This window comes from Natrix helvetica (assembly GCF_964273705.1).
Source record: "Natrix helvetica genome assembly, chromosome: 13".
NCBI lineage: Eukaryota > Metazoa > Chordata > Lepidosauria > Squamata > Natricidae > Natrix > Natrix helvetica.
The window spans coordinates 18,129,413-18,142,506 of NC_138557.1; the positions used below are offsets into that span (position 1 = coordinate 18,129,413).

At 44.2% G+C, this 13,094-nt stretch overlaps 1 protein-coding gene across 1 annotated transcript; it reads right to left on the reverse strand.

Annotated features, from left to right (window-relative positions):
• Window positions 1–736: 736 nt before the first annotated feature.
• Window positions 737–6,546, reverse strand: GFER (growth factor, augmenter of liver regeneration). Its single transcript, XM_081965439.1, has 3 exons — window positions 6,325–6,546; window positions 3,138–3,340; window positions 737–2,538 (listed from the first exon to the last, which is right to left on the reverse strand). The coding sequence occupies exons 1-3, from the start codon at window positions 6,496–6,498 to the stop codon at window positions 2,376–2,378; spliced, it is 540 nt and encodes a 179-aa protein (XP_081821565.1). The 5' UTR covers window positions 6,499–6,546; the 3' UTR covers window positions 737–2,375.
• Between the last annotated feature and the right edge of the window lie 6,548 nt (window positions 6,547–13,094).

The following is a 13,094-nucleotide window of genomic DNA, read 5'->3' on the forward strand; positions in this document are numbered from 1 at the left end:
TTTTGGGGCTCAATTATGGTCATACGTCAAGGACTGCCTACTGTACTGTGAAAGAATCCCCTTCAGATATGAAACAGGGGCCATAGGAAGGAAGCAAATGCAGGGTCAGCTATAAAAGACCCAGGTGCCTATGCGCTAATGCTCACAGTACGGGAGGCCCCTGTGCTAAATTTCAAGTGGTGTTGCAAAGTCTGACTACTTAGGCCAATGTGACATTTCCATTTTTTCTTTTTAATAAATTTAGACGTTTCTAAAAATCTGTTTTCGCTTTGTCATTGTGATGTACTACTGAGTGTAGATTAATGAGAAAAAAATGAACTTCAACTGTAGAATCAGGCTGCAGCGTAACAAAACTGACAACAGTGAAGGGGGTCTGAATGCTTGCTGAAGGCCCTGTACATGGAGAATTTGGAAAAACGGTTTCTTGTAAGTCTCTCTCCTGCAGGTCAGGCACAGCTCCTGGGGATGTGAGGGAGGCACTCCGTTTTCTTGGCAAGAGTACAGAAGCAATTTGCCCCCGTCATCTTCTAGGATGTTTTCTTTCCAACCCAGCCCATCCTATCACTTTGTATTCCTTGCAAGCTTGCTTTCAACTTGGTACACATCAATCATCCTTGAATGATAAATATTATCTGGACAGTAATATCGTGACTCCAACACTAGTAGGAACTATAACATTGGGGAAATGTTTACTTTTTAAAAATGGAGAGGAAAACAAATGAATATTTACTTTTATTTGATTAGCAAGCACAAACATAAATTAATTGTGAGACACATTTAAAATTTCCCTCATCAAATGCATTTAAATAATTTATTTTTTTACCAATGAAAAGCATACCACACATCTGCCAACAGATATTGGATTTTTATTATCTTTGATGCAAAATGTTAGACCTTTCCTTCATCAAACATCCATTTGGCTTTAGAAATAAGAGCTGTGTAGTGCTTGCGAAATCCTTGGCCATAGGGCATGGCTGTCCTTTTAATGCTTCTAGGAAAGATACCCTTTGACAAAGACCAGATGCCATTTCATCACCAGCCTTATTTCTCTGCTGCAGGTTTCCAGATACTGAACCAGAGTCAACAGAGAACGAAGACCAGAAGAGTTGTTCTTCACTGTGCTTTGCATATCTGCATGTGTATTCACTTTGCATTAATTAATGGGACCTGCTTTGCTTGGGCAATAAACCCAGACCTTAAGCAACCTCTGTAAAATGAAAATATTCAGGTTAACGTATCTTTTCCTAGTAGGATCCCCAAATTTAATAGGTCAGGAAAAGTAGAACCAACACTGAGAAATAAATTCATCAAACTATAATTATAATTAACAGGATTTGATAGTTATCTTTTCTGTTAAATGTTGTAAATTCAAGCCAAAGTTTCCCACGTTCAGATAAACCAAGAAAGTAAATTATTGCAAACCATAAATTTCTTCCCAGAAGTAGCTTATAAAAAACTGATATATAAATATGGTTACCTCTAAACAATCAATGCCTCCCACATTTATCTCTTCAATCAGTTTGAATTTCATTGGCGATCTTATATATAAGATGATACAAAGTAGAAGTTGAAAGCAAAAACTTTCTTCATATTTCTTCACTCCAACCTTCTCCTTTTCCTCACAAGGCAACTGTTGGTGGTTCATTGTAGCTAGCCTGCTCTACCATAAAACATGATTCATCTTCAAAGTGGCATATCACAGCATATTTGTTTTCCGCTTCCAGGCATGAGACACACAAAGTTCAGATAGGTAAAAAGAACACTTACTTGAAATAAAGAGGATACCCTTTGCTCACACCTTAAATGTCTGACAGTATATATGCTGCAGAAATGTAAGCAGACATAGTTTTCTAGCAATTTATATTGTAGTACTTTAAAAAAAGGATTAAAAGTATTATAGAGTTTGAAAGGGGAAAATCTGATGAACACAAAAATGCAAGCAACACAATGAAGGCAAATGATCCTGGGCTCAGAGGAAGGCTGCAAATAGTTGCAGAAAGGCCATCTCAGATTTCCAGGGATTAAATCAGCACTGAGCTGAGAAAGCACAACGTCCTCAGGTTCAGAATGGTTTCTTCAAGCATAGTCTAGGCTTCTGAAGGCAGCACTTGCTGGTATTTGAAATAATTCAAGTGGTCAGGAAAAGAGCACAATCAACAGGTAGAGGCTCTGTATGAAAATCATGAGAGATCTATTCAATATTAATTTTTCAAAACCAGAAATGGAAAATACATATTAAAGCCCTTTGCCTGTTTCCATCCCCTCCATTAATAACAAACATACAATTTTGTCTCTAGGAAAGGTCCCTCATGGATTTTGCTTTTGGGGTGTTTTGTTGATTTTTTTTAATCAAGTTGGAAAAATATCCAGCAGATCTAATCACAGGATCCATCCTTCCATCCATCTCGCCATCGTTGGTCTACGAGAGAGCAGTCAAATTCAGGCTTCCCCAGCTTCTTATTTACTTCATTATGAATCTGGCAAAACCACTGTGTCAAATTACGTCTGTTGCTGGCATCTGGTTGGTTTTTTCTTATTCTGTGTCAAAGGAAACCAAATACAATTAGTTGCCATTTTATTCTGAAGTTCACCTCAAAACAACAAGGTCCTGGTTGGAAACAGACAGCTGCAAGTTGTGAAATGTGATTATCCCCCATCACTCAAGAATATACTTTAATGTATTGCCGCAATTTACTACTTGGATCATGCACAACTCAGTAAACAGCTCCATTCAGTCGCCCTATCCCCACCCCAAATCTGAGGATTACAGGGTCATAAAAAGAAGAAAAAAATATCTGGATCTTGCACAACTAGACTCAAGATTGGGGCTTAATGACATCAATTCGGACTTAATGTAAATGTTTCCATGAAAGAAACATTAAGCATACGAGCAGCTTATTAGCTACAAATAGATAATAGAGGCAAATTCACCTTTACTTTTTTGATAGTTCATTGTTAAAATGTCTGCTTAATTAAGCAGTCACAAGTCTGCTTAGTTTTCACAGAATAAACAAGTCGCAGAAGTAGAGTTTCTACTATGTTAAAATTAAATCATCTCATAGCAGAAAGTTAATTCCTTTAAGGTAAAGGATACATAAATTTCAGGCATTAAAAAAAACAACAACCCCAACTCTCACCTATTCCTGAAATCTTCTCCACATTCATCACAAGGAAAAACTTTGGAAAATAATTGGATAAACTGTATCATTTCTTGCTGCTGAATTTTATTGGGCCGGTCAGGATAAAATGCTGCCATCGTGTGTAGAAATGACCATGAACATCTCCCTAGTTCTTCTCTGTCTAGGGGGCAATTAGATGTTGATTCCTGGACATTTGTTTCCTAGTTAGAAGAACACAGTACAAGTGAGAGAAGGCAAACAAATTGTCTACACGTTATGCAAACAATACATGCAACATCTTAAAGCAAATTTCTCAATATAGGAGATTCTTGGTGGAGGTTCTCAGTGGATGAAGTTAGACAGGCAAGTTTACTTCCTCTTTCTTTTCCTCTGATTCAGGAAGCTCTTCTCACAGACCTGTTCCAGGATGTCCCTACATCATCTTTTAAGAATCCTCCTGAACAAAAGCCACAAACAAAAGCTTATTCCCATAGCAATGTTATCTGCAAATGCTGAAATTGGCAGCATTTGAAATGCTTATTTTTGTGATTCCAGTGACATGAAGTCACCCCCAGTTCATGTTAGTGGGGGCACCCCAAGTGCCGTGCAACAGGATGCGTTCCCATCCTCCCCCGCCCATCTAGCAAATGTGAGTAGATTAATAGGTACCACCATGCTAGCCACATGACCATGGACGACGCTGGCTCCCTCGGCTAAGTAAGGCGGGTGAGCCCTGGACACCAGTGGACAAGGAAACCTTTCCCTTTTTGCTTCATTGTTTTGTTTGTTTGTTTGTTTTATTGCATTTATATGCCGCCCTTCTCCCAAAGGACTCAGGGAGGCGTACAACATTAAAAAACACACATCCCGAAAGTTAAAAAGAAACTAAATACATATCCAAAAAACAAACCCAATTTATAGGACAATAAATTTAAAAAATGAGATAAAATTAACAGGCCAGGCCGGCTTGCTGGAAAAGCCAACTTTTTAGGGCGTGTTGGAAGGACCGGAGGTCAGGGATTATGCGAAGCTCTGGGGGCAGCTCATTCCAGAGGGAAGGCGCTCCCACAGAGAAGGCTCTCCCCCCTGGGGGTCACCAGCCGACACTGCCTGGCCGACGGCATTCTGAGGAGGCCAACTCTGCGGGATCGTACTGGACGGTGGGAGGCTACTGGTGGCAGTAGGTGGTCTCGCAGGTACCCTGGGCCTAAGCCATGGAGCGCTTTAAAGGTCATAATTAGTACCTTGAATAGCACCCGGAAAACAACTGGCAACCAGTGCAGGCCGCCTAAAAGGGGTGTAACATGGGAGCACCTAGGTACCCCCATGACAACCCGCGCGGCCGCATTCTGGACCAGCTGAAGCCTCCGGGTGCTCTTCCAGGGCAGCCCCATGTAGAGAGCATTGCAGTAGTCCAGGCGAGAAAGGACGAGGGCATGAGTGACTGTGCACAGAGCATCCCGATCCAGGAAGGGGCCCAACTGACATACCAGGTGAACCTGGTAAAAGCCCCCCCTGGTCACGGCTGTCAGGTGTTCTTCTAAACCGGTGGAACAGGCGCGCAATTTGGGCGTCCTCCTTGATGCCCGGCTGGCTATGGAAGATCATGTGGCAGCCGTGGCGAGGGGGGCGTTCCACCAGGTTCGCCTGGTGCGCCAATTGCGACCCCTTTTGGACCGGGAGGCCTTGCGCACAGTCACTCACGCGCTGGTGACATCTCGCCTGGACTACTGTAATGCTCTCTACATGGGGCTCCCCTTGAGGTGCACCCGGAGACTGCAGTTGGTCCAGAATGCAGCCGCGCGGGTAATTATGGGGAGATCGAGGTTCTCCCATATAACACCTCTCCTGCGCGAGCTGCACTGGCTTCCTGTGGCCTACCGGGTGCGCTTCAAGGTGTTAGTCACCATCTTCAAAGCGCTCCATGGCACAGGGCCTAGTTATCTGCGGGATCGTGTTCTGCCCCATACATCCCTGCGACCCATTCATTCACACAGAGAGGGACTCCTCCGGGTGCCATCCTCCAGAGAGTGTCAGAGGGCGGTGCCCAGGAGTAGGGCCTTCTCTGTGGTGGGCCCTACCCTTTGGAATGACCTCCCCCCAGACATTAGGACAACAACCGACCTCCGCTCCTTCCGTATGAAACTGAAGACCTACCTGTTTCGACTAGCCGGCCTGGCATAACTCTACAGCTTCTCCACCCCTTGGTCATTTTTTAACCATCAATTTTAGTTTTTAAATTTTTAATGTTATTGGGGTTTTAACTTTTTCTAAGCACTGTAATTTATTTATTTATTTTTACCTCCTCTATATGATACTGTTTTGATTGTTGCTTTTGTACGTCGCCCCGAGTCCCTGTGGGGAGAGGGGGCGACTAACAAGTTCAAATAAATAAATAAATAAATAAATAAATAAATAAATAAACTAAGCCGCGTATCCAGGACTCCCAGATTGCGGGCCTTCTATGAGGGGGCTAAAATTTCTCCCCCAATCATCAAAGATGGAACAAGATGTGCAAATCGGGATGACGGAAACCACAGCCACTTCTTTGCCCCTATATCATTCAGCGAAGGGGTGTAAGGGTCCACCTCAACTCCTCTCCCAAGAAAGCGAAAGTCTTGAAACTGGTCAGATTCCCAAAGGGACTTTTACGAGAGACAGTCTCTGCAGAAACATCAGGCAGAGTAAAGCTAATTTTCCCTTTCATCCCCCGCCTCAGTTGTTAGCCGCAAAGGTCTTTTGACCTCGGCCTGGTGCGGAAGAGTCGATGATGGAAATGGCGTGAACGTCAAGCTCCCAAGCAGTTACAGGGAAGTGAAAGCATGTAAACTCTTTCTCCCTTCCTGGGCAGTTGGGACATGGACCTGGCAAAGGGGGAGAACCTGAAACGATGAGACCTACGAGGGACCTTTTGTGTCTGCGGGATAAAAGGGCCCCTTGGAAGCTTAGCTGTTTTCTTATGAGATTTCCGGTATTCCTCCCCTCCCCCCATCTTGGCAATCAGCGGGCCTGGATCCCCCTGGAGCGGCCCCGGGGGCGCCCTCTGGCGGCCATCAGCGGTACTTCTCGCCCAGCCTTCAGTGCCAAAGGTGTATTAACAACCCCCCCCCCGCCCCTTCCGCCTCCAACGCAGCGGTGGGAAAGGGAGCCTCCCCTTCAGCCCAGCCCTCCTCGGCCTCAGCAGCTCGGCCACCCACTCCCTCACCGGGCCCGCCTGCTTCTTCTGCTCCCGCATCCAGCTCCTGAAGTCCGTACAAGCCCGGCAGGGCGGCTTCTTCCGCCTCTTCTCCTCCGACGGCGGCTCCTCGTTCGCGGGATGCTCGTTCGGAGAGCCCGGGAAAGGGAAAGCGCGCCCCGGGTTGGGACTGGGCGCCGCCATTTTGCCCGCGCGCAAGGCACGCTGGGCCGGTGGCGGCCTGCTCAGGCATGGACCGCCGCCGTTACCATGGCGACGGGGGAGCGGAAGGTCGGATGCAGGGATTGAACATCCCTGACCGGACGGAGCCAAGAGCTCCTCTTAATGGGGCGGCAGAAAGCCCGGCTGCTCTCCAGCGGCTTAAGCTTTCAGAGAAAATAGGAAGGTAGAGAAAACCCTAGTCAGCCCTTTCTGTGGCCCTGGCTTTAGTGCTGGCTTTGAATTCAAAACTCCTCCAGTGGTTGGTTCCATGCGTGGAAAGGTTCAGCCTTAAAATTCAGAGGGTGTGTTGGCTCCTAAGACATTGATGTGGAAGTGGAGAAACCTTCATTGCGAGCTCTGCCCTTTTGTACTTGCATCCTGAGGTTGTACTTCAGTGCAAGGTAGCAGAGTTGGTATCACAAGACCAGGAAAGCCGTTTCTGTGGATTCCCATGGATTCAGAGGGCAGCAGGCACCAGCAAAGGATTGAGGAGGGCCTGAGACTCCAACCTTGAAAGGACTTCATTTAAAAAGGAACATATTCTTTTCCACTCTCTGCCAGCAGCTTAGCTAGATCAGAACCAAATCTGCCTGCTTGGTTAGGAATGCTGAAAGCAGACCCTGCAGAGAAACCATAGCGCAGGGTGCACCGGATGTGCATCTCTAGCAGCTTGTTGCAGCTTAGGTTGAGGGGCCAGCAGGGGTGGTACAGGTCATGCTAAGACATTGGTAACCATTGTATGGCTGTTTTGAATTGCCTGTATCTTGCAGTATAAAAGCAGAATACCAGTCCTGCTCAGTGTTCCTCCCATCTCCTTTCCTACAGAAAGTCCCTTTGCTTCTGATCAGAAATTAAATGATCAATTTCCACTTTCCTCAGCCCTGCATTATTGGTTGGCTCTTGTGCTGGGTAAACAAACCCCAGATTGGAGCTTAGCCAGCAGCACCAAAAAGAAGATTCAGGAAGATGAGTGTGAGTAGCCTTGAGAAGGCTGTTGCAGGCAAGCCGAGTGAGGAATCTGTTAGCACTCCTTGAGCACTTAAAAGGACACCCAGGAGGAGGTCAGGACCGGATTTCTTTCATGCCAGAACGTAGGATCCAGGATATGAGGTACAGGAAGGCATAGTCGACTTGAATTCCTAACAGGCCAGTTGGACAATAAATTACCTAGAGGTGGGAGGGGGAGTCTTGGAGGTCTTCTAATGCAACTGGCTGCCCAGGGCAGGAGACCTTGCACCCTGGACAAAGGGCTATGCAATCTTTTCTTGAAGACCACCTGTGATGGAGGAGCACCCACAACTCTGGGAGGTAAGCTGTTCCTAAGTTTGGATCAGTGTGTCTTGGAGCTGATTCTATGTATGTGGCTGCTAAGAGATCACACCAACTTCATGGAACATAGTTTTTGCAGAGAAAATTGCCTACAAGGAAGAACTTTTTGAAGTTTTTCACAAATATACAGTTTAAAAGTATGCCAATTAAACAAACTTAGAGACATCTTGGAAAGGATTCCATGAATGAAAATCTTAAAGTGGAAGACAAGTCAAGAATCTTGGGAAAGTGAAAAATATGATTATAAAAGCACAGTCCAACACAATACCACTAAAAAAATAAAAATAAGAAATCCAAGAATAAACCATCGTGACTGCACAAAGATCTATCTTATAAGCTAAAGGACAAAAAAGAAAAGTACAAAAAATGGACAGAGGGACATATACCAGTAACTAAGACAAAATATCAACAGATAGCCAGAATCTGCAAAGACAAAGTCAGAAAGCAAAGGCTCAGAATGAATAAAGATTTGCAATTTTAAAAGTTTCTTTCAACATATAAATAATAAGAAAAAAAATCAAGGAAACAGTCAGCCTAGTAAAGAGAGAAGACATCAAGGAAGTAACAGGCAGGAGAGAGAAAGCAGAGCTGCTTAACTCATTCTTTGCTCAGTCTTCATACACACACTTCATATACAAACTATAGTCCAACCTACCAAAAACACAACTGTAAAAGACCGACTAGAAATAAGCAAAAAAAAAAAAAAAGGTAAGAGAATACCTATCTGGCCTTGATGAATATAAAACTCCGAGACCTGGTGGATTACATTCCAGAGTTCTAAAGGAGCTAGCAGATGTCATCTCAGAACCACTGTACCACATCTTTCAAAAATCCTGACGCACCAAGGAACTACCAGAAGACTGGAAAACAGCTAATGTGGTTCCCATCTTCAAAAAAAAAAGTGGGGAAACAGACCCCACTACAGACCAATCAGCCTAATATCAATATCTCGGAAGACACTGGAAAAGATAATCAAAAAACATTGCCAACATCTAGAAATGAGTAAAGTAATAACTAGGTCAGCACGGGTTTGTTAAAAACAGATCATGCCAAACCAATCTTATTTCATTCTTTGACAAAGTGACTAAATTAGTAGACCAGCGAAATGCTGTGACCATGCCCCACTCACTAGAGACCCCTGGATCCCCTCCCCAACCCCGCCCGGTCCCCACAGGGACCACCCATACGAGTGATGTCAAGCTGCCCACACCCCAGGCCATGCCTAATCTTATTTCATTCTTTGACAACATGATTAAATTAGTGGACCAGCAAAATGCTATGGGCATATATACTATGTGCTTGGATTTCAATAAGGCATTTGACAAAATAGATCACAACCTATTTCTTACGTAGTTTAAAAATGTGGGATAGACAGCATCACCACCAGATGGATTCGTAACTGGTTGACAAACTGCACTCAATATGTAATCCTGGACTACTTCTACATGGAGGGAAGTAAGCAATGGAGTACACCAAGGTTTTGTATCTTTATATCTTCATAAAATGATTTTAATGAGGGAATAGAAGGGGAATTCTTCAAATTTGTGGGTGACCCAAAACTGACAGGAATAGCCAATACCCCAGAAGATAGGCTTAAGATACAGTGACTATGTCTAGTCAACTGAAAAAAAGGACTAGGGCTGCCACAAAGAAGAGGGGACCATTTTTTCCCCAAAGCACTAGAAGGCAAGACAAGAAACAATGGATGGAAACTAATCAAGGAGAGAAACAACCTAGAACTAAGGAGAAACTTCCTAACAGTAAGAAGAATTAACCAGTGGAATGGCATCTCTCTTTAAACTTCAGAAGTATGGGTACTCCATCACTGCAGGTTTTTAGGAAGAGATTGGACAGCCATTTGTCCAAAATGATATAGGGTCTCCTGCTTGTGCAGGGGGTTGGACTAGAAGACCTTCAAAGTCCCTTCCAACTCTGTTGTTATGTTAATTCTTGAACAACATTCAACAGATAATCAGATGTGCTGCATACACGTGATGGAGAGGAGAGATGGAGAGACTTTCTTGAAAAGAGCATCCATCAGTGATTTTAAGATCTGGCCACTTATGAAGATGGACCCAGGAGTCATTTACATCAGAGGTAAAGTACTTGCAAGTTCTAAGATGTGGTTATACCCCAATTCCCATTATCCCCTCCCAACCAACTATGCTAGTTAAAGCTGCTTGACCTCTACTTCAGCGAAATCCGGCAGTCAAACATTTTCTGACTTTGGTTTACAGTTTTGGAGAAGACCTAAACATTGTACCGTCTGTTTGGCTTTGCTGTAAGCAATGGAGAGTCTTGAATAGGTTATTCTGCGCTACTTATCTTGGAGAGCAGGTTAATAGTAATCTAATTAAAGCAATCATAAAAGGTTCCGTTGTGTTAATCCTCTTTCTGAAGAGTCGCTGAAACAAATGGAACAGCTGCTCAATGTAAGCCTTACAGTACTGAGAAATTAAGGAGTCATCACTTTGGCTTCAATAGATTAACTTGGCTATTCTTTTAGAATTTATATAACAGTTTCCCATAATCCAAGCCTTCTGGATTGTTCTATGTCACAGATCAAGACAAGATTGGGGAGATAAATTATTTCATGAAAAACATTTAAATTTTCATTTTTTGCAACTTCCCTCTTTGTAAAATGTTATACCTGTGATGTATACCTCAAAAGTGCTTTTTCAAAAGGCAACTAGATTATGTTTTTTCCTTGGGGAAGACGTTTTACTTCTCATCCAAGAGGCAAAGAGTTAGAGGTCTCCATTAGTTCTCTGAATTTGTGGCCCAGATATGGTAGCTTTATGCAAGGCTTTGCTGTGGAATTGCTCTGACTACAAGCAGTCCTTGTTTAACTACTGCATTTGAGACCAGCAACTTGGTCATTAAGCAAAGCAGTGAAGTGAAACATCTCAATTTTATGATTTTACTTCAGATTTTCTTTGATTTACAGAACTGCAAAGCTCATGATTGTAGCCGTTGCTCACAGAATTACTTTTTCGCCACCATTGTAGCTACAGGTAGCTGCTGCCTAGGCAGTGGCTAAGCAAGGGAAGTGCCTGCAGTGCAGTGGTGTCATTGCCCCAAACTGACCGCAGCTGTGAAATTATCACAGAAGCCCTAAAATAAAAGAGGAGAGCCATAATTTATTTGGGGGGGGGGTGGAGGGGTGCAGTCACTTGGCATTCTGAGCCTGAGGGTTGTGCCCAGTGCCCTCCCTGCCCCTCCCAAGGCCATCTAGCCCGGCAGCCTGAAGAAGGGAGTCCCAGCTCCATGAAAACGATGAGCACCTTCGCTTGAGGGCTGAGACTAGCGTGACGGCTGTCTCAGCCTGAGGAAGAAAGTGGGACAAGCAAGCAAACTCCACCACCACAAATGACAGGCTTAACACGCTCCTTTCTCTCTTGCCCGTAAACCAGCTCCAATCGATGACCCAGTAAATTCCCAATTTCCCTATTTGTCCCCATTTCCATTTTCTGCTGTTCACTCTTACCTCTGTGTTTGCTTTCTTTGGTCTCCTTTGCTTGTAACGCCGGTAGGTTTTCCTCCGGACAAGAAGAGACTTTGAAGGTACTGAATATATGGTTGTTTTCTCCTGAGGTGGGACTTTATACCTGGTGCTTCTCCTGGGATGAGGGGGCTTTGCCTTGCTCCTGGTGAAGTAGGGTGAAGCATGGGGCTCCTCGCAAGTGGAGGAAGGTATATATGAATTGGCAGATGTGGGACATAATTTCTTATCTGGGACCCTCTTCTTCACCCAATAGAACACCAGCATCAGATGGCGCCTTTTCTTCTTGCTTTTCTCTTCCATTTTAGCTGTGTGGGGCTAAAGGTTTGGGTACTCGTCATGAGATTGTCTAAAGTGGAATATTGTTCCTGCAGTAATGCAGGAAATCTCCTGAAGGTGACAGCAAATTCACCCAAATGTTACCTCAAACACTGAGAATTCTCAAACTCCAGTGAGGAAAGAATTCTCCAAACACTATAAAACCTTGATGTGATCTTAACTGACTGAAAGCCATTGTCTTCTCTCCTCTGCTGACTCCTGTGTATCATCTTGCTGAAATGGGTTGTGTCATAATGGGTCTTTCAGGCCTAAAAAGCAGGTGGTCAGCTTGAAAACTGTCCCCATTCAGCAATGAATCCTTAGGCAAAAGGTAAGTTTCCGCAACAAGGGTTTGTGGTGCATTGAGCTTTGTTTGCCAATAAATCGCTTTAAAAATATTGGTAGAAAAGCAGGAAATAAAGAACAAACATGAACTGTGTAGTTAAGTCATGCTGGACACTCCATTTTGATGCAACATAGAGTTCTATGTATCAATAAAACCCAGCATAAACTGGCTTTTGGTGACCTCAATTCATTCCGATTTTACAGCTTCCTGGCACCAGCTCCGTAGAGTGCTAGAGTTCTCCCTTTCTGATCTGGCTCTATGGCCCCTTGGAGTGCTCAGAACTTCACAGTTTTTCACACAGCCACATTTGATTTCTTCCATCTTAACATTCATTATGATTGCAATCGTGTTTTCTAATATTGCCTTCCACCCATCCTGAGCTGCTTTCCTTGCTCAAAGATATTTCTTTTTGCTTTGAGATCATTAAAATCTGCTTTAAACAGCCCGTTTTACGACTTCCGGTGGACCGAGTAGGTCCATTTTTCGCCCTCCCCAGGTTCCAGAGGCTTTCTAGGAGCCTGAGAAGGGCAAAAAACGGCCCAATATACAAACCAGAACAGACTTCTGGGTTGCCCATTAGGCCATTTTTCTCCCTCCGGAGGCTTTAGAAGGCTTCCCTGAAGCCTCCGGAGGGCGAAAAACAGCCCAATGTGCAAACCAGAAGTCCAAACTTCTGGTTTGCGCATTGGCTGGTTTTTTGCCCTCCGGAGGGAGAAAAAACGCCGAAAATTAGGGCCAAAAATCAGCTGGTGAGCGTGCCCTCAGAAATGGCTCTGTATGCCACTTGTGCATGCGTACCACAGGTTCACCATCACGGGTATAGGTTCTCCTGCTTCAGGGGGCTGGACTAGAAGACCTCCAAGGTTCCTCCAAGATTCTATTTTATTCACAATTTACCAAGCATGTTTTATTCATATATAGTATTAATGAATCCCAGTGTCGCCTCTAAGGTGCAGGTATCAAACATATGAGATGGTGGATGCAGTGTTGCAATTAAAGTTCCAAATCTTTTGTACACGGATCAATATTGCACACTCAGGTAGAAAATGTGTGGGGCTTTGATTGTAAAGCTGGCCTGCCATT

What these genes read in the sequence shown, in the direction of transcription:
- GFER (XM_081965439.1), bottom strand. Translation starts at nt 6,498, where the DNA reads ATGGCGGCGCCCAGTCCCAACCCGGGGCGCGCTTTCCCTTTCCCGGGC. An exon ending in AGAAGAAGCAGGCGGGCCCG is followed by an intron (nt 3,341 to 6,324) that starts GTGAGGGAGTGG and finishes TCTTCTAACTAG; the next exon opens with GAAACAAATGTCCAGGAATC. An exon ending in GGAGAAGATTTCAGGAATAG is followed by an intron (nt 2,539 to 3,137) that starts GTGAGAGTTGGG and finishes CCTTTGACACAG; the next exon opens with AATAAGAAAAAACCAACCAG.